We start from the raw sequence: 22,077 nt of genomic DNA, 5'->3' as shown, positions 1-22,077 counted from the left end.
TTCTAGACAAAAGTTGCATTACTCTACGAGATAGGGACAGGGTTCGGCATACAAGATGTTCGACCACAATGTGTAATGGCAGACAGCGAGCCAGTTTGAAAGTTTCACACGCATTTCACCACCAAGGGCTTTTCTAGCATATCACAGTAAAACCGACTGATCTAATTTCCATTAGAACTGGGTTTTTCTCCATATATGTACAAATTTTATTGTTCTCTTAGATTGAATTGTCCCTTTAATTAAAGACGGACCTGATGATTTTATATTGTTTTCAGACGAGCCTTGACAAAGCCCTCATAGGCCTGTATCAAAAACTGCAGGTTCGTAAGGTTTTATACTTGAAATAATTACTTTAACCAACAGTCGAACCAGTTGTTCCGAATAAACGAAAAGGGACCAGGTGTTTCCACTACTCCCATAACATGAGAGTCGACTGGTCAGCCGTTTTTTTATCGGACGTTGTTTTGCTGACTGTCGACTCTCATTTCCGAAGGCCTATTTCTTTGATGCAGCTTCCGACGTCAGATGAAGGCGGAAGGAAAAGTGCAATAATATCAATATTTCTTGCTCTAACAGTGATAACATTGATGTGTACTTACAGTTTAGGTATTAATTATCCCATTTATCTAGGAAACCCATAATTTGTGGCCTCATAAAATAGTATTTTAGCGGATTAGATATGATGAATCCCTTCTGTAACATTTTGACCTAGTTTTAAATATGGCGGCTGGTTACTACAAAAAACGGAACGTGAATTCAAGCGGGCAGAATGCAAGTAAAAGTAAAGGCAGATCAAGCGTTTTGGGGACTTTGCAATTCGTTTTTTCTATTTACCGGGCGGATCGCTTTCATCATGAAGTTTTGTCTGGGTCATGAAAGTTTACGTTAGGAGATGTAAATATTTGTTTTAAATGGATTTTACGGCTGATTTTGTCAAAAAAATTGTTGATTTATGAAAAAGAGGTAGGTATTTGACATTGATGACGATTTAAATTTGATTTAAACGTTTTATATTGTCACAATCCAAACTTTGAAAATGTTACCCTCAGCATCGGGTAAATGGCCTATCGGAAGTTAGAGGTTAGACACGACGTAATGTTCCAAAAGTGTCTCGTCGTGCTATACCTCTAACATTGTTGGAGTAGTGTTTCCACCAGTTTAATCCCCACACTATAAGGATACTACCATTGTATTATGGGTGCTATACCGTGCTTAGTTTCAGAGAAGAAGTCGTTTATATGGAAATAGCCAAATTGGCCACTTTCGACCCCGCCCCTCAGGCCCCCTGGGGGTCAGCCCCATCATTTGCACAATTTTGAATCCCCACCCTATAAAGATGCTACCATTGCATTATGGGTGCTATACCATGCTTAGTTTCAGAGAAGAAGTCGTTTATATGGAAATAGCCAAATTGGCCCCTTTTGACCCTGCCCCTCAGGCCCCCGGGGGGTCAGCCCCATCATTTGTACAATTTTGAATCCCCATCCTATAAGGATGCTACCATTGCATTATGGGTGCTATCCCATGCTTGGTTTCAGAGAAGAAGTCGTTTATATGGAAATAGCCAAATTGAACCCTTTTGACCCCGCCCCTCAGGCCCCCCGGGGGTCAGCCACATCATTTGTACAATTTTGAATCCCCAACCTATAAAGATACTACCATTGCATTATGAGTGCTATCTCATGCTTAGTTTCAGAGAAGAAGTCGTTTATATGGAAATAGCCAAATTGACCCCATTTGACCCCGCCCCTCAGGCCCCCGGGGGGTCAGCCCCATCATTTGTACAATTTTGAATCCCCACCCTATAAGGATGCTACCATTGCATTATGGGTGCTATCCAATGCTTGGTTTCAGAGAAGAAGTCGTTTATATGGAAATAGCCAAATTGACCCCATTTGACCCCGCCCCTCAGGCCCCCGGGGGGTCAGCCACATCATTTGTACAATTTTTAATCCCTACCCTATAACGATACTACCATTGCATTATGAGTGCTATCTCATGCTTAGTTTCAGAGAAGAAGTCGTTTATATGGAAATAGCCAAATTGACCCCATTTGACCCCGCCCCTCAGGCCCCCGGGGGGTCAGCCCCATCATTTGTACAATTTTGAATCCCCACCCTATAAGGATGCTACCATTGCATTATGGGTGCTATCCCATGCTTGGTTTCAGAGAAGAAGTCGTTTATATGGAAATAGCCAAATTGACCCCATTTGACCCCGCCCCTCAGGCCCCCGGGGGGTCAGCCCCATCATTTGTACAATTTTGAATCCCCACCCTATAAGGATGCTACCATTGCATTATGGGTGCTATCCCATGCTTGGTTTCAGAGAAGAAGTCGTTTATATGGAAATAGCCAAATTGACCCCATTTGACCCCGCCCCTCAGGCCCCCGGGGGGTCAGCCACATCATTTGTACAATTTTTAATCCCTACCCTATAACGATACTACCATTGCATTATGAGTGCTATCTCATGCTTAGTTTCAGAGAAGAAGTCATTTATATGGAAATAGCCAAATTGACCCCATTTGACCCCGCCCCTCAGGCCCCCGGGGGGTCAGCCCCATCATTTGTACAATTTTGAATCCCCACCCTATAAGGATGCTACCATTGCATTATGGGTGCTATACCATGCTTAGTTTCAGAGAAGAAGTCGTTTATATGGAAATAGCCAAATTGACCCCATTTGACCCCGCCCCTCAGGCCCCCGGGGGGTCAGCCACATCATTTGTACAATTTTTAATCCCTACCCTATAACGATACTACCATTGCATTATGAGTGCTATCTCATGCTTAGTTTCAGAGAAGAAGTCGTTTATATGGAAATAGCCAAATTGACCCCTTTTGACCCCGCCCCTCAGGCCCCCGGGGGGTCAGCCCCATCATTTGCACAATTTTGAATCCCCACCCTATAAAGATGCTACCATTGCATTATGGGTGCTATACCATGCTTAGTTTCAGAGAAGAAGTCGTTTATATGGAAATAGCCAAATTGGCCCCTTTTGACCCCGCCCCTCAGGCCCCCTGGGGGTCAGCCCCATCATTTGTACAATTTTGAATCCCCATCCTATAAGGATGCTACCATTGCATTATGGGTGCTATCCCATGCTTGGTTTCAGAGAAGAAGTCGTTTATATGGAAATAGCCAAATTGAACCCTTTTGACCCCGCCCCTCAGGCCCCCCGGGGGTCAGCCACATCATTTGTACAATTTTGAATCCCCAACCTATAAAGATACTACCATTGCATTATGAGTGCTATCTCATGCTTAGTTTCAGAGAAGAAGTCGTTTATATGGAAATAGCCAAATTGACCCCATTTGACCCCGCCCCTCAGGCCCCCGGGGGGTCAGCCCCATCATTTGTACAATTTTGAATCCCCACCCTATAAGGATGCTACCATTGCATTATGGGTGCTATCCCATGCTTGGTTTCAGAGAAGAAGTCGTTTATATGGAAATAGCCAAATTGACCCCTTTTGACCCCGCCCCTCAGGCCCCCGGGGGGTCAGCCACATCATTTGTACAATTTTTAATCCCTACCCTATAACGATACTACCATTGCATTATGAGTGCTATCTCATGCTTAGTTTCAGAGAAGAAGTCGTTTATATGGAAATAGCCAAATTGACCCCATTTGACCCCGCCCCTCAGGCCCCCGGGGGGTCAGCCCCATCATTTGTACAATTTTGAATCCCCACCCTATAAGGATGCTACCATTGCATTATGGGTGCTATCCCATGCTTGGTTTCAGAGAAGAAGTCGTTTATATGGAAATAGCCAAATTGACCCCATTTGACCCCGCCCCTCAGGCCCCCGGGGGGTCAGCCCCATCATTTGTACAATTTTGAATCCCCACCCTATAAGGATGCTACCATTGCATTATGGGTGCTATCCCATGCTTGGTTTCAGAGAAGAAGTCGTTTATATGGAAATAGCCAAATTGACCCCTTTTGACCCCGCCCCTCAGGCCCCCGGGGGGTCAGCCACATCATTTGTACAATTTTTAATCCCTACCCTATAACGATACTACCATTGCATTATGAGTGCTATCTCATGCTTAGTTTCAGAGAAGAAGTCGTTTATATGGAAATAGCCAAATTGACCCCATTTGACCCCGCCCCTCAGGCCCCCGGGGGGTCAGCCACATCATTTGTACAATTTTTAATCCCCACCCTATAAGGATGCTACCATTGCATTATGGGTGCTATCCCATGCTTGGTTTCAGAGAAGAAGTCGTTTATATGGAAATAGCCAAATTGACCCCTTTTGACCCCGCCCCTCAGGCCCCCGGGGGGTCAGCCCCATCATTTGTACAATTTTGAATCCCCACCCTATAAGGATGCTACCATTGCATTATGGGTGCTATCCCATGCTTGGTTTCAGAGAAGAAGTCGTTTATATGGAAATAGCCAAATTGACCCCTTTTGACCCCGCCCCTCAGGCCCCCGGGGGGTCAGCCACATCATTTGTACAATTTTTAATCCCTACCCTATAACGATACTACCATTGCATTATGAGTGCTATCTCATGCTTAGTTTCAGAGAAGAAGTCGTTTATATGGAAATAGCCAAATTGACCCCATTTGACCCCGCCCCTCAGGCCCCCGGGGGGTCAGCCACATCATTTGTACAATTTTGAATCCCCACCCTATAAGGATGCTACCATTGCATTATGGGTGCTATCCCATGCTTGGTTTCAGAGAAGAAGTCGTTTATATGGAAATAGCCAAATTGACCCCATTTGACCCCGCCCCTCAGGCCCCCGGGGGGTCAGCCCCATCATTTGTACAATTTTGAATCCCCACCCAATAAGGATGCTACCATTGCATTATGGGTGCTATCCCATGCTTGGTTTCAGAGAAGAAGTCGTTTATATGGAAATAGCCAAATTGACCCCTTTTGGCCCCGCCTCTCAGGCCCCTGGGGGGTCAGCCCCATCATTTGTACAATTTTCAGTTAGTAGCCCATAAGGATGCTACCAGTCAAATTTTGTTGAAATCCGACCAGCGGTTATGGAGAAGAAGTCGATTGTTGACGGACGGACGGACGGACGGACGACGGACGACGGACGACGGACGACGGACGACGGACGACGGACGCCGGACGCCACGGTATGGCATAAGCTCACCTTGGTCCTTCGGACCAGGTGAGCTAAAAATGGCAAATTAATAGCAATATAATTTGTCAGATCAGCAGTGCAGGAAAATGTTTTCGTGAAAATACAAATGTACGTTAATTTTAACAACTATATAACTTGCAATATTTACTAATTTTCGGACTAACGGGCCTTCGGACTATTGGGCCTTCTGACTAAAGGGCCTTCGGACTATAGGACCTTCGGACTAACGGGCCTTCAGACTATTAGGCCGTAGGGATATAAGGGTATCATCATTAATATATTCTTGGTCCCAGTGTTTCTTTGGGTACATTTTTTGGAATTCTGTCACTCTCATCTATAATCTTGTGTTCTGGACTATATGTATATATACAGAGGCAGAGTTCTAAGTTATAACTTTTTTTCCTGACTAGAAAGATTATCCACTTTCGGTAAGTAACTGCACTGGTGTACATCATAGGATCCAAAAACAATTCATTCTATCAGGGACAATGGCCAACGTCATGTAAATCCCTTTGTCAATATACACATTACTGGTATCAATACACCTAAATTACCTGAATAATCAAATTTGTCAATCTTTCCTTTGATTGTGCTTGGATCTCTGACAGGTTCAAACTCTATCTTTTCCTGGCAACCAAGTTTCCTGTCGATGGTAATATTTCTTGTTTGTAGTGCAGCTGGTATGCTGTCTGATCAATGGAAAAAACATCTCAGATTAATCATGTACTTACGATTACAAAAAAATGGTCAATGGTAAGAATTTCCACATGCCTCATTGGGATGCTATACAATGCAATTTCACACAAGTCTTTATTAATACATTTACATGTATTTGTAACTGTAAATGATCCAAAACTTGAAAGTAAAACCGCAATCAAGGAGACCAAGGCCAGAATAACCTATACCCCCTTCCCTTTTGTGACATCACTCGATAAAAGGTGGAGGTATCTTGTTCTGATGTAGATAAGGATAATTGCAACCAAGTTTTGTTGTGAAGTCCCTAGTTCAGAAGGTGTATTTGGTTCATTGGTTGACCATTTTGTAACAATTGGACATATAACAAAATGTGTGGTTCATGAAAATTATTCCATCATCAATTTTTCTTTAAAATCCCTTTGGTAGTTTAGGAGGAATAGTCATTTAATTATTTTCTATATATGAATAGTCATTTAATCATTGTCTACAGATGCACAGACAGACAGATGGACGGACAGACAGACCTCATTCCAGTAATACCTCCATAACTTTGTTGCCGGGTAATGGAGGGGCAGCTGTACATAATCAGGTCTTTATCAGATAATGTCCCCAATTATCTTGGGGAAATAATCCGTTCAAATTATCTCTCATTTTACCCAGAAAGCTATTTCCTAATAATTCAATAATATAACCAATTCACAAGTTTGGTTATTGAAAAGTTATGAAAATATCTTAACATGTGAATTTGTTTCTCCAACATAAAATAATTCAAGAGTATTTTAATTATTGAGAATATACATTTCCTGCATGTATTATACATGTTTTTTTAACAATAATACAAGAGGTCCAGAGGGCCTGTAGCACTCACCAGGTTTTTAATGCGAAGTAATGTTCTGAAAACCTGATCATTGCATTGTTTTTCTTCTGAAGAATTTTAAAGAGTACTCTATTTCCCCTATTGGGCTCTACTCTTTCTGCTATCGGGGCCGAAGTCAGAGCCAAATATTATACAAACTTGGTTCTGCTTCCCCAGATGATGATTTTGGCTAAATTTTGTGACAATCCATGCAGAATGCTATGTCTATAAGTAGAGATTTAAAGGATTTATCACTATTTCCCCTATTGGGCCCCGCCCCTCCTGCACACGAAAAAACTGAAATTGTCCAGCTTATCATACTGGCGTATGCATGGGATCATGATTGAAGTGTTCAAAATGATTTCTGGATTATATCATTATATATATATAAATACTCAAAAAACTCTACCCCCAACATTCAATATCTACATTAAGGAAAAACTATTTTACTGTACGAACAGTCAGAATTTGGAACTCTCTATATAGCTACCAGAATCTGTTATAACATCACCTAATATAGACTATTTAAAAAAAATAATACACAAATTCTGGAAAAACCAAGATCTCCACTATAGTTACAGAGCAGAGTTATCATTATGAACTGGGTTAACCATAAAAAAATTAACACCTTAAAATTCTATATAGATTTTTACCTGCAATGCTAGTCTACATGTACATTACATATCATGTATGTATTTATTGTATGATTATGAGTCCAGAGTAGAGGACCTCAATCCTGTACTGGAAAATAAACTTAACTTAAACTGAACTTGAAGCAAAATTCGAAGCTCAAACATTTCAATGGTGGTCATCGTGTAAAATATGTAACTTTTGTCAGGTCCGGTAGCACGCTAAATCTGGCTATATAGCTAGATTTGACTATATAGCCAAATCTGACAACACGTTATAGTGGACAAATGTAAACAAACAGGTGAGGTCTGGTCACATTTTTCTCTTGCAGGATGAAAGCATGGATGACGAAACATGTAAGTCGGTGATATGAATAATGTTTGCCTACTTGTTCATTTACAGGCAACTTTTTAAAATTCCATCCTTGCAATTATTCAGTATTAATTTATCACTATTCCCCGGTAACAAAACTATAGCGAGGTGATCCAATATGGCGTCGTTCTGTCGTCTGCAGATAAGCATCCACCTGATGAAGATTCGGGCCACAGGTGCGCTTGGAGCATGCAGATCCTGTGCAAATTGATCATGTGCAAAAAAGGCTGTAGTCGGCTCATAAACAGCAAGATAGGCCTATGTGGCATATTTCAAAAGGGAAATTTGGATTTTATATCTTTTTCATCAGAACATGAGGATGAATGGGTGCGAGTACCAAAAAATGCAACGACTTATTTTTAAAAATTCACCAGAAATGACGAAAATATTTTGTTTTGCCGATTCTCAAGATTCGTCATTCAATTTTCGATCAGTACGCTGATTTTGTGACCAGGTATGTCACTTTTACATTTGTCCACTATACGTGTAGTCAGATTTGGCTATATAGTCAAACCTAGCTATATAGCTAGATTTAGCGTGCTACCAGATCTGTTTGTAGCTGAAGAAAAATACTAAATCGTCTGCTCCTGTTTTTGATAGTGAAAAATTACCATTTGTCAGCTGTGGAGCACCTTTAAACAATCTCGTTCTGAGGTAATTATCCTAACTAAGGGTTATTAGAAGACAATTTCAGATGACTATGAGAAATAGAACGGCGCGCCTTCGGCTTGCTGTTCTATTTCCCATAGTCATCCGATATTGCCATCTAACTCCAACTTACATTTTTTACATGTACATGCAGCTGCGCACTTCTGAGTCTTTGCCTTTAATTCATAATATAATTTTAGGCAAAGCCTATCTGAGAGCGCAGCAGTTAATCCATTCTTTCGTTTTTTTAATGTTTAACTAAATAGAAATATGCCAGGTAGATCTAAATAAAGGATTTTCAACGGCGAAAGAGTACTCTCCCCTGACCCATCAGTCTTATCAATATTATGTGTTTTGTTTTTATAGCTTATTGGGTGCGCTGAATAACTGTACTGCTAGAAACCATTTATAGAATTATTAATTATTAGAATAATAGCTTTGCTGAATTACTGGCATTGAGTTTATCACAAGAAAAACAATATTGAACATAGGATACTTCTACTTTCACTTTCTGCAAAAATACATGACTGCGGCTACAAATTATATCTCAACGTCATTCTCCGTTGCCAGGCGGAAAATTCCGAAGCAACTGCTCACGTAAAACGGCTTTTAAGTTAAGATTCAGGACAAAATGTAATTGTTAGATTCAGGTAAGAATAAATTGGAAGGTTTATCTTTCACCAATGTTTTCATTTTATATTTTTCCAAGCGGTACTTGTTTGTAATCACGAGAGAGTGTGATTTTGTAATCACGCGAGAGTGGGACTTTAGATACTGTCTTGCGCGATGCTGGATCTTGTGTTGACTTCCTGTTTCCGGTTTGTGAGAAAGTTTTCCAAGGCCGTTTTCGATTATACGGTTTGACTGGTTGGACCTAAGTGTTCGTTTATTAATTAAAGACGGACCTTGGGCTTTTACATTGTTTTCAGACGAGCCTAAGCAAAGCCCTCACAGGCCTGTATCGAAAACTGCAGGTCCGTCAAATAATATACTTGAAATAATGACTTTAATCAATGGTCGAACCGGTTGTTCCGAATAAACGAAAACGACCCAACTCTACATATATTGGATGATTTACATAGAATAACGTTAGGGAGACACCTCTATCACAAGAGTTCGCTTCGCGAACGGGCCTTCGGCCCGTTCGCTGCGCTCTCTATTAACTTACATTTTGATTTGGTCGGATGGAGGTCGAATCGCACATTTTGGAAAATTGAAAATGATTGTGGATGTTGATTAACACACCAAAATCGGCGGTTACAAGTCAAAATATGTTGCAATTGTTTCCTTTCCAGACATGGTTTCATTAAATTGGAAAAACATCGTGAAAGAATCTGGAAATTTGCCATTTTCTTCAAGTTCACCCAGACGAGATAAAGCCAACACCATACATTATTTTTGAGAGTGTCTTGCTCAACCAGACGCTAAACGCTTTACCCTTCCGAACTCATATTCATCAAGAGTGTGATTGACGAAGACTAAATAATTACCGGAAGTTCCGACATTTTCCAAACGGAAGCGGAAATAGAACCTATGTTACCCTAACAACGGTGACGTTTCATCCGGGACAGTGTTTGTTGCCTAACAACCACAACTGCTGTGGAGTCTATGATCAACATTGGTTTTACAAGTAGCTGAAACGCTAAAGTGTACAAGCCATCGCAGCGAGTTAAACTTAGGCCGAAAGGCTCATAATACACAAAAAGATGTCACAAACAAAGATAATTCCAAAACAGAGGTCATCGAAGGAACAGCAAAGATGCAATGCTTTCACGACCAAGGCAATGAAAAAAGGAGTTCAGGTAAAACTTTGTGATATTCTGTGATCATCTATCGTACACATGCTTATTCTCTGATTATGATACACAAGTTATTCACCTATTCCTTAAGGACAAAATAAGATAAGATTACAATGTTTTAATATGAATAACTTAATTTAATAAATGGTAATATGTTGCTAATTCTGTCTGTGCATTGATTTATACCACACCAATTTCGTCATGTGGAAACAATAACTCGATACCATGAAGTTGTTTGTTTGCAAACACAACAACAGTTCAGACAGAGTACCAACCCCTCAATACACACGTAGTTCATAAATTATATGGATTATTAATTTGTATTTTATTTTCGATTTAATATAAATAAATGTTTAGATATAATTATTTTAACAAACAACACATTTTAACGCTGTCCAACAGAAGGCATGCAATCCCTTTAGATCTTGTACAGAGCTCCTCTGTCATGATTTTTTTCTTTGTTTGTTATTTGCTATGTTGTTGTGCTTTGTTTCTTATACATTTGTACCTTTATTCAGTTTATGAGGATTGCATATACAGTATTCAAGTCACCAGTGGTTGATTTTATGAAGTGTTATATACTCTTTACTCACTACTGCTGTAAAAATATATTTACAGTCAAAAGTTATTGTCAACCTTTCATATATTTTTTATCTGTTATTTTTTGCCTTAAATTTTATCATGATTAAAGCACTGTATATAACTCTCTTGATATAATACCTGGTTAAATAAAGAAATCCGACATTATATTCATATACACAAATTTGGGTGTACTTGGAGTGTTCAGACTTAACCCATTCAGTTTAGCTATGTACAAAGTTAAGCAATATGTTGGATATGATTGCCACATCTACCAGTTTATTTCAGACAATTTTCCATTGTATCTGGTATAATCACAGGCTCTGTATCACTGTGATTGCATGTGCTGATGTTAATGCTCTCATTGGCTAATATGAAGATAATTGAAATCCTTACCTTAACCCACTTGCCCCAAAACAAAGAGCCTGTTGATGACAACAAATCCTCCAGATCAGCTGACAAAACTGTTAAATTATTGGCACTACAGCTTCCACTGGATATGTGTTATATAGACATAAGGGTGGAAAACATGAATACAATTCTTTGAAAGGGTAGAATGGAAATGAAAAATCTAATGAAAGGTCAGCTTAAAAGTCCAGTGAACAGGTCATTAGCGGACCACTAACTGTACATGTGCTTACACGGACAAGCATTATCTCTGACTTTGCAAGGACAATATGGGGTATTAGTGAATTTTCTTTTTTCAAAATTAGAAGAATTCAGAATTTACACTCTTTTTGAACAATACAATCGGGAAACAGGATAGGGAGTCAGAAATCAAGAATTTCCCAGCAAAATCTGTAAAATTGACAAACATGATATCTGTACTACCAAAGTTAAATCTGACATTATATTCATATACACTAAAGATAAGATAGAGGTAACTGCAAAAATAATGTGAATTTTTTTAAGACAACACAACTGTAAATGTTTTCTCTAATTACAGACAGATATTGGCGCTCCTCCAAGTGCTGGTGCTTTTTCTGAAAGAAATGAAGGAAAAACCACATCCTTTCGAAAGTTCTATGAAAGAGGAGATTTCCCGATAGCTTTAGAACATGACACAAAAGGCAATAAGATTGCATGGAAGGTAACTACTTTTCTTCAGTGATGTTATGTATAATGACAAGTATTGAATACAGATGGTATGTGGTGAAAATGATGGCCTCTATATGTAGTGATGTTAATTATTGGTGAATCAATCACATTGACATTTGAAAAAGTCTGCTTGAAGATGAACTTGATTACCGTATGTTCACAAATGCTCCATATTTAATATAGTCCCCTCCTGAAAAATCTTCTTAATAAAATTATATACCGTTACATGTATTGCTCCATTTTCAGGTCGAGATCGAAAAACTAGACTATCACCATTACCTTCCCCTGTTTTATGATGGATTACGGGAAACAACCCATCCTTACGAGTTCTTCGCCAGACAAGGAGTTCATGATATGTTGGAACATGGAGGTTCAAAAATACTGCCTGTTATTCCTCAGCTTATCATTCCAATCAAGAGTAAGCATTTCCTTTAGCATTTGTTTTTTTTTTTTATGACATATATTTTCATGGTCAGATAGACCTGTCAGGCTTATTGTGTAAGTGCTTAGGTTAGAAAGGCTTAGGATGCCACAATGGTTTCATCTGCATTGATGCATTCACGCCATTGTGATGTCCTATGTCTTCAAAGACATTCTAGGAATAATGTTTTAACAAAGAAGTTCAAATTTCTCAATTTCATATGAGAGAAAAATACTTTTTCATATTTTGGGAATAATCATTTGACACAATTTCAATAAAGGCATTCTTAGTAATAAACTTTATAGATATAATGATAATTCAATTAACAATTAGATAATAAGATGCTAATTTGTTAAATTGTACATTAGAGTGTAAATTATTGAGATATTTTATCTTCAATGCAGATATTGCATACAACTGTACTTGTATTAGAATTGTGCTTAATTTTTTATTTTGTGTTTTTCAGGTGCCTTAAATACGAGAAACTCACTGGTGGTATGCACAACACTGAAAGTGCTACAGCATTTAGTAGTTTCAGCTGATATGGTTGGAGAAGCTCTGGTGCCTTACTACCGACAGATCCTGCCAATCCTCAACATCTTTAAAAACAAAAATTGTAAGTCATTTCTTTAAACATGGTATTTTCTGCTTACCAGTATTTAAGAAGATTATAATATAATCAAATTCAGCTATGTAAAAACCTCACAATATTCAATAAATAACCCTATAGATACAAAATGTTAATTATAAATGTATGTTGGATGTTCAATAAAAATGATAAACTAAAATAAATTTTTCATAAATTCTCATAAATACAATAAAAAATAATAAATGCAAGATTAAAATGAATTTTTTCCTGTTTTTATAGTGAATTCTGGTGATGGTATTGACTACAGTCAACAAAAGAGGGAAAACCTAGGAGATCTTATCCAAGAAACATTGGAGTCTTTGGAGAGACACGGAGGAGAGGACGCTTTTATTAATATCAAATACATGGTTCCAACATATGAATCCTGTATGCTAAACTGATTGGTTTCAACTGTACAAATATAAACTGAATAACTGTTATATGGATGACATTTGATAACATTGCAAACTTCTTACAAAGGTCTTGGGAGTCAGGACTGGGTCCAATGAAGTTTACATTGATATTTTTATATACCAAATGTCACAGATCCTTCCAAGTTCTCTACTGTTCAGGATTATAAGGCAAAACTCAAAACTAGTCGATAGGAAATATGTTTGTGCAGACATCCATCCTACTGTGATAAATGAAACATCGTTTTAATTGCCATCTAAGGTTTTGCAAAATCTAAGATGGATGCTTTATGATGAACTCTAAAGCCAAAGTTTCGCCTTCACCCTGTGGTATTATTTATGTTTATTAATGAATAGCATACATGTTCTCTTTGTTTACAGTTCAGGGTTGTATAGACACTCAGAATAATAGTTCATTATTCAAATCATGTCACTGCAAAGCCTCAGTCCCGTTTTTTTTTTTTTTTTGTATATAAGAAGTGCATGTTTAAAACATTTGTCAAAAGATGTGTTCAAACACTTATAGCTTGAACAAATCAATATGTGCTTGAAAACATCTATTGACAAATGAGCTGATTCTTATTTATAATTTCATTGATCTTACTTATAAAGACATCAGTACTTGTTGTATCAGAAGCTACATCATCTTCTTGTGTAATTAAGGATACTAGGGTAGTTCAATATCTTCCTTTTCTTTCTGTGAATTCACAACAGTTAAACGTTAAGTTTTCAGGATCACAAACTATGTGGACAGCTCCCATTTTTTTATGTCATGTTCATATGTTGGCAATGCACCACCATACTCATCATTGGACATGCAAGTACAAGATATATTTTTTTCAACAATAGTACAAACAAGATTGCTGGTGATATAATTGTACATTTGTATATTAAACTTTTATTAATATGTCTTCAGTCTTCATATATTTTTGACATCTACCAATACCCTAGCATTCTAAATAGGGGTACACTATTTGATAACTGAAAGTAAAATATCCTTGTCAATGACCAAGGGATTTGTGTTCTGGTGAAAGAGGTTTTTTTATTACAACGAAAAAGTTTGTTTGAGATAATAATATCTTGAATATACATGTTAATGAAGAGATGGTCTTCTCATAATACCAGATTTAGAAAGGAGAGAAAAAAAATATTTTCATATCACCTGCTAACTTTTCAGAAAAAATTTCCCATGTGATATTTTTGCATATGGTATTTAATGTGGCATATAAAAATTAAGAAAAATAATATATGGCTACCTACTGTAAGCAGAAGTACACAAAGACAAAAAATGGTTTGTTATTTGAGATCTTCTCATTTGTTATTTGAGATCTTCTCATAGTGTAAATTTCAGATCTGGCTTACAAAAAAGAAAGTTATTATTAAGATATATATTGTTTCAGGAAACCTCATTTAAGATATTATACATTAAATGTTGAACAACATTGACTGAGTAATGTCATTCCTGTTAAAAAGACTTTTTTTTAATTTTTAAAAAGTATGAATAGAAATTTGATCCTATAGGGAAAAAAAATCTGTGTAGGGGGTACCCGACGACCCTAATTTTTTTTGTCGACGGACCCTTTTTTGATCCTCAACTCATCCTCGATACTCCGGGTTCCATTGTTTACGATCTGACACCCTGACACTCATAAAAACTTGTCGATCAACAGAATAGAACATATTTTTTTGCATCAAAGAACCGTATAACGGTAACTGTGGTTGACTGTGTGGTTTTGATGTTAGACGTCACTCTCATTGTAGTCTTCAAAGGAAATCTTTGCTAGCCTGTGATTGGTCAAATGTTTTCCGCTGAGCTCCTTCAATTTCACTATGAGATAGTCCAGGGGTGTAGAGATCGTAAGTAATCGGAACCCCTGGAATATCGAGGATGTCAACAAACATAATTTTTTGGTCTTATCATATGGTTTTGGTACCAGTATGTGTGTGACAATGATTCCCTGCAAAAGGCAACAATAATGACATTCAAACAAAAAGAATAGTAAAGTAGTAATTGTCATTGGACAATTTGATGGGATTTTCACAGACAAGGAATTATGTTCAAGATCATCACAAACTTGGTAACCCTTTTATTAGTTCATTTGATCCAAAGGACCAAGGTGAAATTATGCATACCGCAGCGTCCGTTGTCCGTCCATCCATCAACAATTGACTTTATCGTAACTGCAGGTCGAAATTTCACAAATTTTGGGTGGTAGCACCCTTATAGGGTACTGACTGAAAATTGTACAAATGGTCAGGCTGACCCCTGGGGGCCTGAAGGGCAGGGTCAAAAAGGGTTAGCTATTTCCATATAAACGACTTCTCTGAAACTAAGCATGGGATTGCAATCATATTGCAATAGTAGCGTTTTTATGTTAACCATGCTTGTATGGAGCAATTCCTCTAAGAATATATTCTATGGGGCGCGTTAAGCGCCCCATATTGAATATATTCTTAGAGGAATTGCTCCATACAAGCATGGTTAACATAAAAACGATATCCAATCCCTATATTTACACTCACACGACTTTTTATTTATATTTTATGCAATAAAATCGTCATTTGAAAGTGACGTAATTATTCAATAAAAGTCGGTCAAAAGTGTGAGGAGCTTACTCAATTGAACAGCAAATGATGACGCTTCACGTAAGGTAGAATTATTCATCCGCGACGACAAAAAAGTTCAATATTTTAGTGTAAAATAAACATGACAAACAAAGTAAAATTCAGAGATAATTTTATTTAATCAGATCAGAACTTTAATATATTCAATTTTGCTGAAAGTTAATATATAGCGTAATTACATAAAGAATTTGTACACGGACACATACATGTGTGAACTCGGTGACCGTTATTGTGCAGCGAGGCGAACCTGACGCACGCTTACACACTTTAGTTTGCCCAAGTTGTCAAAACACACCGATTTTCAAGTAGCTCAATGTGTTTGAGATGTCGTCTGACTTGACGGTATTACATCATTGGGAGCCATGTGATTATATAATCTACGCTTAGATCCATATCGCCATCGATAGATGAAACAAATTCACTTGTGTTCGATGGATACAATGTATTTGTGGTGACGCGGAACTGTCAACACGTGGATTATTAGCGGTGCATGTTTTATAATACACATGATCAAATACTCAAAGAACAAAGACAAGAGGATATGTTTATAACTGACCTCTATCAGAGGGTCTCACACCCGTCCACCCCAAAGGCTCGATCGTAGGACGAACATAGGCACAGAGGTAATGTTTACATTTGACACCCATCATTTTTAACAAAAATGAAAGCATGTCGCCCCGGTCGGGATATTTTTCCGTTTCTTTATACAATTGTTAATTTAAAAATTGTTTGAATCATATATAAATATAAAAACATGTATATATTGTTTACATTTTTCCAAAATTCTATGAAAAACAACAATATACACGTAATGTTTCGTCAAAATGTAAACAAAGCCATGTGTTTCTTTAAAAAAAAAGTAGTCCTTTTACGTTGCACAGAACATTTCCTTACGCAAGTTCAAAGTTCAATGTTACCATGCAGTTATATTTACACTTGCTAGGCTTGGTCACTATACGCTAATACTAGCCGATTTTGTTTACCATAACTGCATGGTAACATTGAACTTTGAACTTGCGTAAGGAAATGTTCTGTGCAACGTAAAAGGACTACTTTTTTAAAAAAGAAACACTGGCTTTGTTTACATTTTGACGCAACATTACGTGTATATTGTTGTTTTTCATAGAATTTTGGAAAAATGTAAACAATATATACATGTTTTATATTTATATATGATTCAAACAATTTTTAAATTAACGATTGTATAAAGAAACGGAAAAATATCCCGACCGGGGCGACGTGCTTTCATTTTTGTTAAAAATGATGGGTGTCAAATGTAAACATTACCTCTGTGCCTATGTTCGTCCTACGATCGAGCCTTTGGGGTGGACGGGTGTGAGACCCTCTGATAGAGGTCAGTTATTAACATATCCTCTTGTCTTTGTTCTTTGAGTATTTAATCATGTGTATTATAAAACATGCACCGCTAATAATCCACGTGTTGACAGTTCCGCGTCACCACAAATACATTGTATCCATCGAACACAAGTGAATTTGTTTGATATGGATCTAAGCGTAGATTATATAATTACACATGGCTCCCAAGGATGTAATACCGTCAAGTCAGACGACATCTCAAACACATTGAGCTACTTGAAAATCGGTGTTTTGCCAACTTCGGCAAACTAAAGTGTGTAAGCGTGCGTCAGCTTCGCCTCGCTGCACAATAACGGTCACCGAGTTCACAAATGTGGCCGTGTACAAATTCTTTATGTTATTACGCTATATATTAACTTTTAGCAAAATTGAATATATATTTAAAGTTCTGATCTGATTAAATAAAATTATCTCTGAAATTTACTTTGTTTGTCATGTTTATTTTACACTAAAATATTGAACTTTTTTGTCGTCGCGGATGAATAATTCTATCTTACGTGAAGCGTCACCATTCGCTGTTCAAATGAGTAAGCTCCTCCCACTTTTGACCGACTTTTATTGAATAATTACGTCACTTTCAAATGACGATTTTATTGCATAAAATATAAATAAAAAGTCGTGTGAGTGTAAATATAGGGATTGGATTTCGTTTTTATGTTAACCATGCTTGTATGGAGCAATTCCTCTAAGAATATATTCAATATGGGGCGCTAACGCGCCCCATAGAATATATTCTTAGAGGAATTGCTCCATACAAGCATGGTTAACATAAAAACGAAATCCAATCCCTATATGGTAAACAAAATCGGCTAGTATTAGCGTATAGTGACCAAGCCTAGCAAGTGTAAATATATTGCAATAGTAGCATCCTTATGGGGTGGGAATTTAAAAAAAATGTACAAATGATTGGGCGGCAGGTGTGTACAGTAGCTACCATAGACATCAGCATACAGAGAGTAGAATATGCTTCAGTGATATATACAGTTGGTAGTAGACTAAAGGTTACACCCTTGTGCACACGGAGTGCACGAGGTTTAGACTACAGGTAGACACGGAGTGCACGAGGTTTAGACTACAGGTAGACACGGAGTGCACGAGGTTTAGACTACAGGTAGACACGGAGTGCACAAGATTTAGACTACAGGTAGACACGGAGTGCACTACATGTGGACACGGTGTCCACTACGGGTGGACATGGTGTCCAGGTACATTCAGACCTAGACAGACAAGTTGATGTGTTATAGCTAGGGATCGGGGGAATACATTCTTCGATTTAAAAGAATACATAATTATAATGTTTTAGAGTTTATTTTTTTAATTACAACATCTACAATGAAGTGTACAGTATATAAATACATCTCTGCTACATTAATTAATAAAACCTTTTCATTGCAAAAGTAAAAAAGATAAATTTATGTTCATTAAGTATATGTCTATTTGATTTTATATCTGTAGGTTCCATTTCTTATCTAAAATATATTACGTTTTCAAAAGTCAATGTATTATAGGTAGATTGCATTAAATATATATATCATTTACATGAAATACAAGCATTTTCACAAGTCAAAAACAGCTGTGAATTGCAGCATAAACCAGTCTTATTGTGCTTTTGAGACACTTTTTATTTCATAATAAACTATACAATGTAAGTAATACAATCATATACCGGGTAATACATCGCTTTTAAATAAATAAGATTTGATGCATATCAATTAGTTATCTAGCGATACTGTTCTAGATCGTCTTTCATTAAAATATATATACACTTATATATTATTTTTCTTTGCTAATTTAAGTTCTAAGTGTAATGTACGTAAAAAGAGTTTAATTACGTATCCTTTATTAAAAACTGAAAGTCTATAAAAGACCATGCATAATTAAATCCACTTCAAAGTATGTGACGTCCTCCACTTATTGGTGGCTAGTCTACCTATAAGTACCCAATTCAGCTTGTTTTAATTCTTAATTACCGGTAAACCCAATATGCCCGACCCCGCAAGTTATCTTGACCGTATATTGCGTCATGGTCCAATAATTATAACTTGTCAAACATACAGGTAAGCCAGTATCCAGCTATATAGGTACCTCACGGTGACCATCGATAGATATAGCCAGAGGGCAGAATCGTTGCCTTCTGTGTTTGCACGGCTTCATGAGAATGGGGCAGTATTATTTTTGTACATGTGATTTTTAGAAATTGTTACAATGGAAGTTTGTTAAGACAAACAAATATACTTTACCGTTTAAAAATCATATAGGTTTATGAATTTGAAACACATAAAATACCATTCTTATTAGATATATATAATAATAATAATAATTTATTTTATTAGAGTACGTGTCACACATTTTTCAAACATACAATAAAATATATTTGAATTAAAATGTCCAGTCTAAATGACTTACAAGACACTGTTAAAAATATAAACATTCGATGTAGTACACGTTATAGCTTTGATAATATGTACATGTAACTAAAAAGAAATTGAACGTCTTTTCTTTAAAAAACTGAATATAGAACTAGCTAAAATCGACTGCATTTCACTGTTTGACATCAAGAAATAAAACTTTTCATCAGAACTATACTTTAAAAAGTCATTATTAATACTATTAGATCTGTTAAAAAGTCTTTGCCGTTCTTCATTGTAAAAGGCACAGTCGCATAAAAAATGTGATTCAGTTTCTTTTTCGTTAAAATCACAATAGATACATGTACATACATGCTGGAAAGCCTGGGTACACCGTACACCGTATTCTGGGGGGTAGATTGCAATTGGGATGAGGTAAAAAATAGCTGGGAAAACACAGTAAGTGATGACGAATACACCTCAATTATAATTATTGTCATGACAGGCAGCCGTGTTGTGGAGATGACGGGAGCTGTACAACGTGTTAATCAAGCATGTCAGTCACAACCATGCATTTCCCAATAATACACGTATTTTGATTATTGTTTTTTTTTTTTTTTTTTTTTTTTAATATATAAACAAGGACGTATATGAGATCTCACTTATAAATCCTTGATATAAAGCTTCATTATCAAATTAATTAAAGTGCAACAACCAGTTGAAATACATATCCCTATTGACGAGCATCGTTTTAAAACTGTACGTATTTGTACGATGAGTACAATGTATATATGTAGAGAGGATGCCACCTAAGTACAGCATGCTATGAATGGACTTCTTGGGGTTGGGATAAGGTACGTATACAGGTGTTGTTAGCTGTGATACACCTGACTGAACATATTGAAGGGGGCCAATGAAGGCCTCAGGCCCCAGTCTGACCAATGTTAGGTAATTTGAATTATCATACCCGTGTGGTTGATGGAACAGTGTGAAGTCCAAGTGACCATGGCAACTGCAGTCCTAGCCTAGGGGTCTACCTTTCGAGCAGGCATATTTTCAGCGTACAATATATATATACTACATACATGTATGAATCAAGTATTTTGTTACCACGTAACTCACGTGGTTTGTAAAAGGATATTGTCAAATTATCAGCTTCTAAAATTAAAACAATTGTGCCAAATTCATAATCTAATCAACAACTATGTATTTACAGTTTAAATGGACAGAAGTTGACTTTATTTTGACTCTGTTTAATTTATCATCAGGCATGTGACCTACATTTTTGTTAACCGTCCTTTGATCAGTGTTGATGCTAGCAAGCAGCCACATGCCCAATACTAAATTTTACTTTCTTAAGCCAGTGCTTACAGGTTCCTTAATCGGTTGACACAATAGAATGCAATTTCTAATGTCGTCTTTTAACGTCTGTGGACGATTTTTCATATTTCCAATGCTTTGCAATGCACCAGGTTCCATGAAGCAAATGCACACGTATACACATTTGACAGGGCTTAAAACTATTTCGCACACCTTGTCGTTTTGAAAACAATATTCGATGCATACAAAGTTAAACATTTTATGAAGGACTTAATCTGTTTATGTTTATTATATATGTCCTTGCTATAAAAAAAATGCTGATCAAAATATCTCTTGGAACACTGAAAATCTTACTTCACGTAAGGTTCATCACTTTATGTGTTCTTACAAGAATTTCATCTACGTCCTTGGTTCGAACTATCCAAAGTAAGATTTATAAGATAAAAAGTCAATGTTTAAACTATATATCACTAGCAAGAAAAAAGGTTTTACTGGGAAAATGCGGACTTGAACGATCCATTGATGAGACATAACCAGTACGTGGTTTACCGTAACAACCTGTACGCAGTTAATTTGCTACGCAGTTAATTTGCTTTTATAACTTCTACTAAAAGTTTTGATTTATAAATTAAATTGAATGATGATATGTATTGATACATTTTACTTATATATGTAGCAATTCAAATAAACATTACCGTGCGAATGGTTTCTAGTAATTAAGGGCAGTTTTATGTTGCAATAAATATTACATGTATGTTTCTGATCGCAATATATATTTCTATCTGTCAAAGTCCATATATACTGCAGAATAAATAGATATTTTCTCATATCTCTGTAACACATCATCTAGTTTGTCTGTTGTCTGAATGTAGTGGACATATAACCTGGACACGATGTCCACCTGTAGTGGACACCGTGTTCACACGTAGTTCACTCCGTGTCTACCTGTAGTCTAAATCTTGTGCACTCCGTGTCTACCTGTAGTCTAAACCTCGTGCACTCCGTGTCTACCTGTAGTCTAAACCTCGTGCACTCCGTGTCCACTCGTAGTTCACACCGTGTGCACAATGTGTAACCTTTAGTCTACTACCAACTGTATAGTATATATGACAGAGAGGGACTTTCAAAATGGCTGCTCAAAGTAGCAATGGAA

General features: G+C 37.1%; 2 protein-coding genes across 2 annotated transcripts in view; one reads left to right on the top strand and one right to left on the bottom strand.

The window, feature by feature from the left end:
* LOC138315068 (protein C-mannosyl-transferase DPY19L1-like) overlaps positions 1-22,077 on the bottom strand; it is a 46,262-nt gene that overhangs the window by 21,725 nt on the left and 2,460 nt on the right. The gene's annotated exons all lie outside the window — the stretch shown is intronic.
* Positions 9,882-14,164, top strand: LOC138315067 (parkin coregulated gene protein-like). Its single transcript, XM_069255799.1, has 5 exons — positions 9,882-10,121; positions 11,644-11,787; positions 12,042-12,213; positions 12,683-12,832; positions 13,085-14,164. Exons 1-5 carry the CDS (start codon positions 10,026-10,028, stop codon positions 13,243-13,245), a joined length of 723 nt encoding a protein of 240 aa, XP_069111900.1. The 5' UTR covers positions 9,882-10,025; the 3' UTR covers positions 13,246-14,164.

Source organism: Argopecten irradians, chromosome 2 (genome assembly GCF_041381155.1).
Source record: "Argopecten irradians isolate NY chromosome 2, Ai_NY, whole genome shotgun sequence".
Taxonomy (NCBI): Eukaryota; Metazoa; Mollusca; class Bivalvia; order Pectinida; family Pectinidae; genus Argopecten; species Argopecten irradians.
Note: the sequence above shows the minus strand (reverse complement) of the source record. Positions and strands in the feature narration are given on the sequence as shown.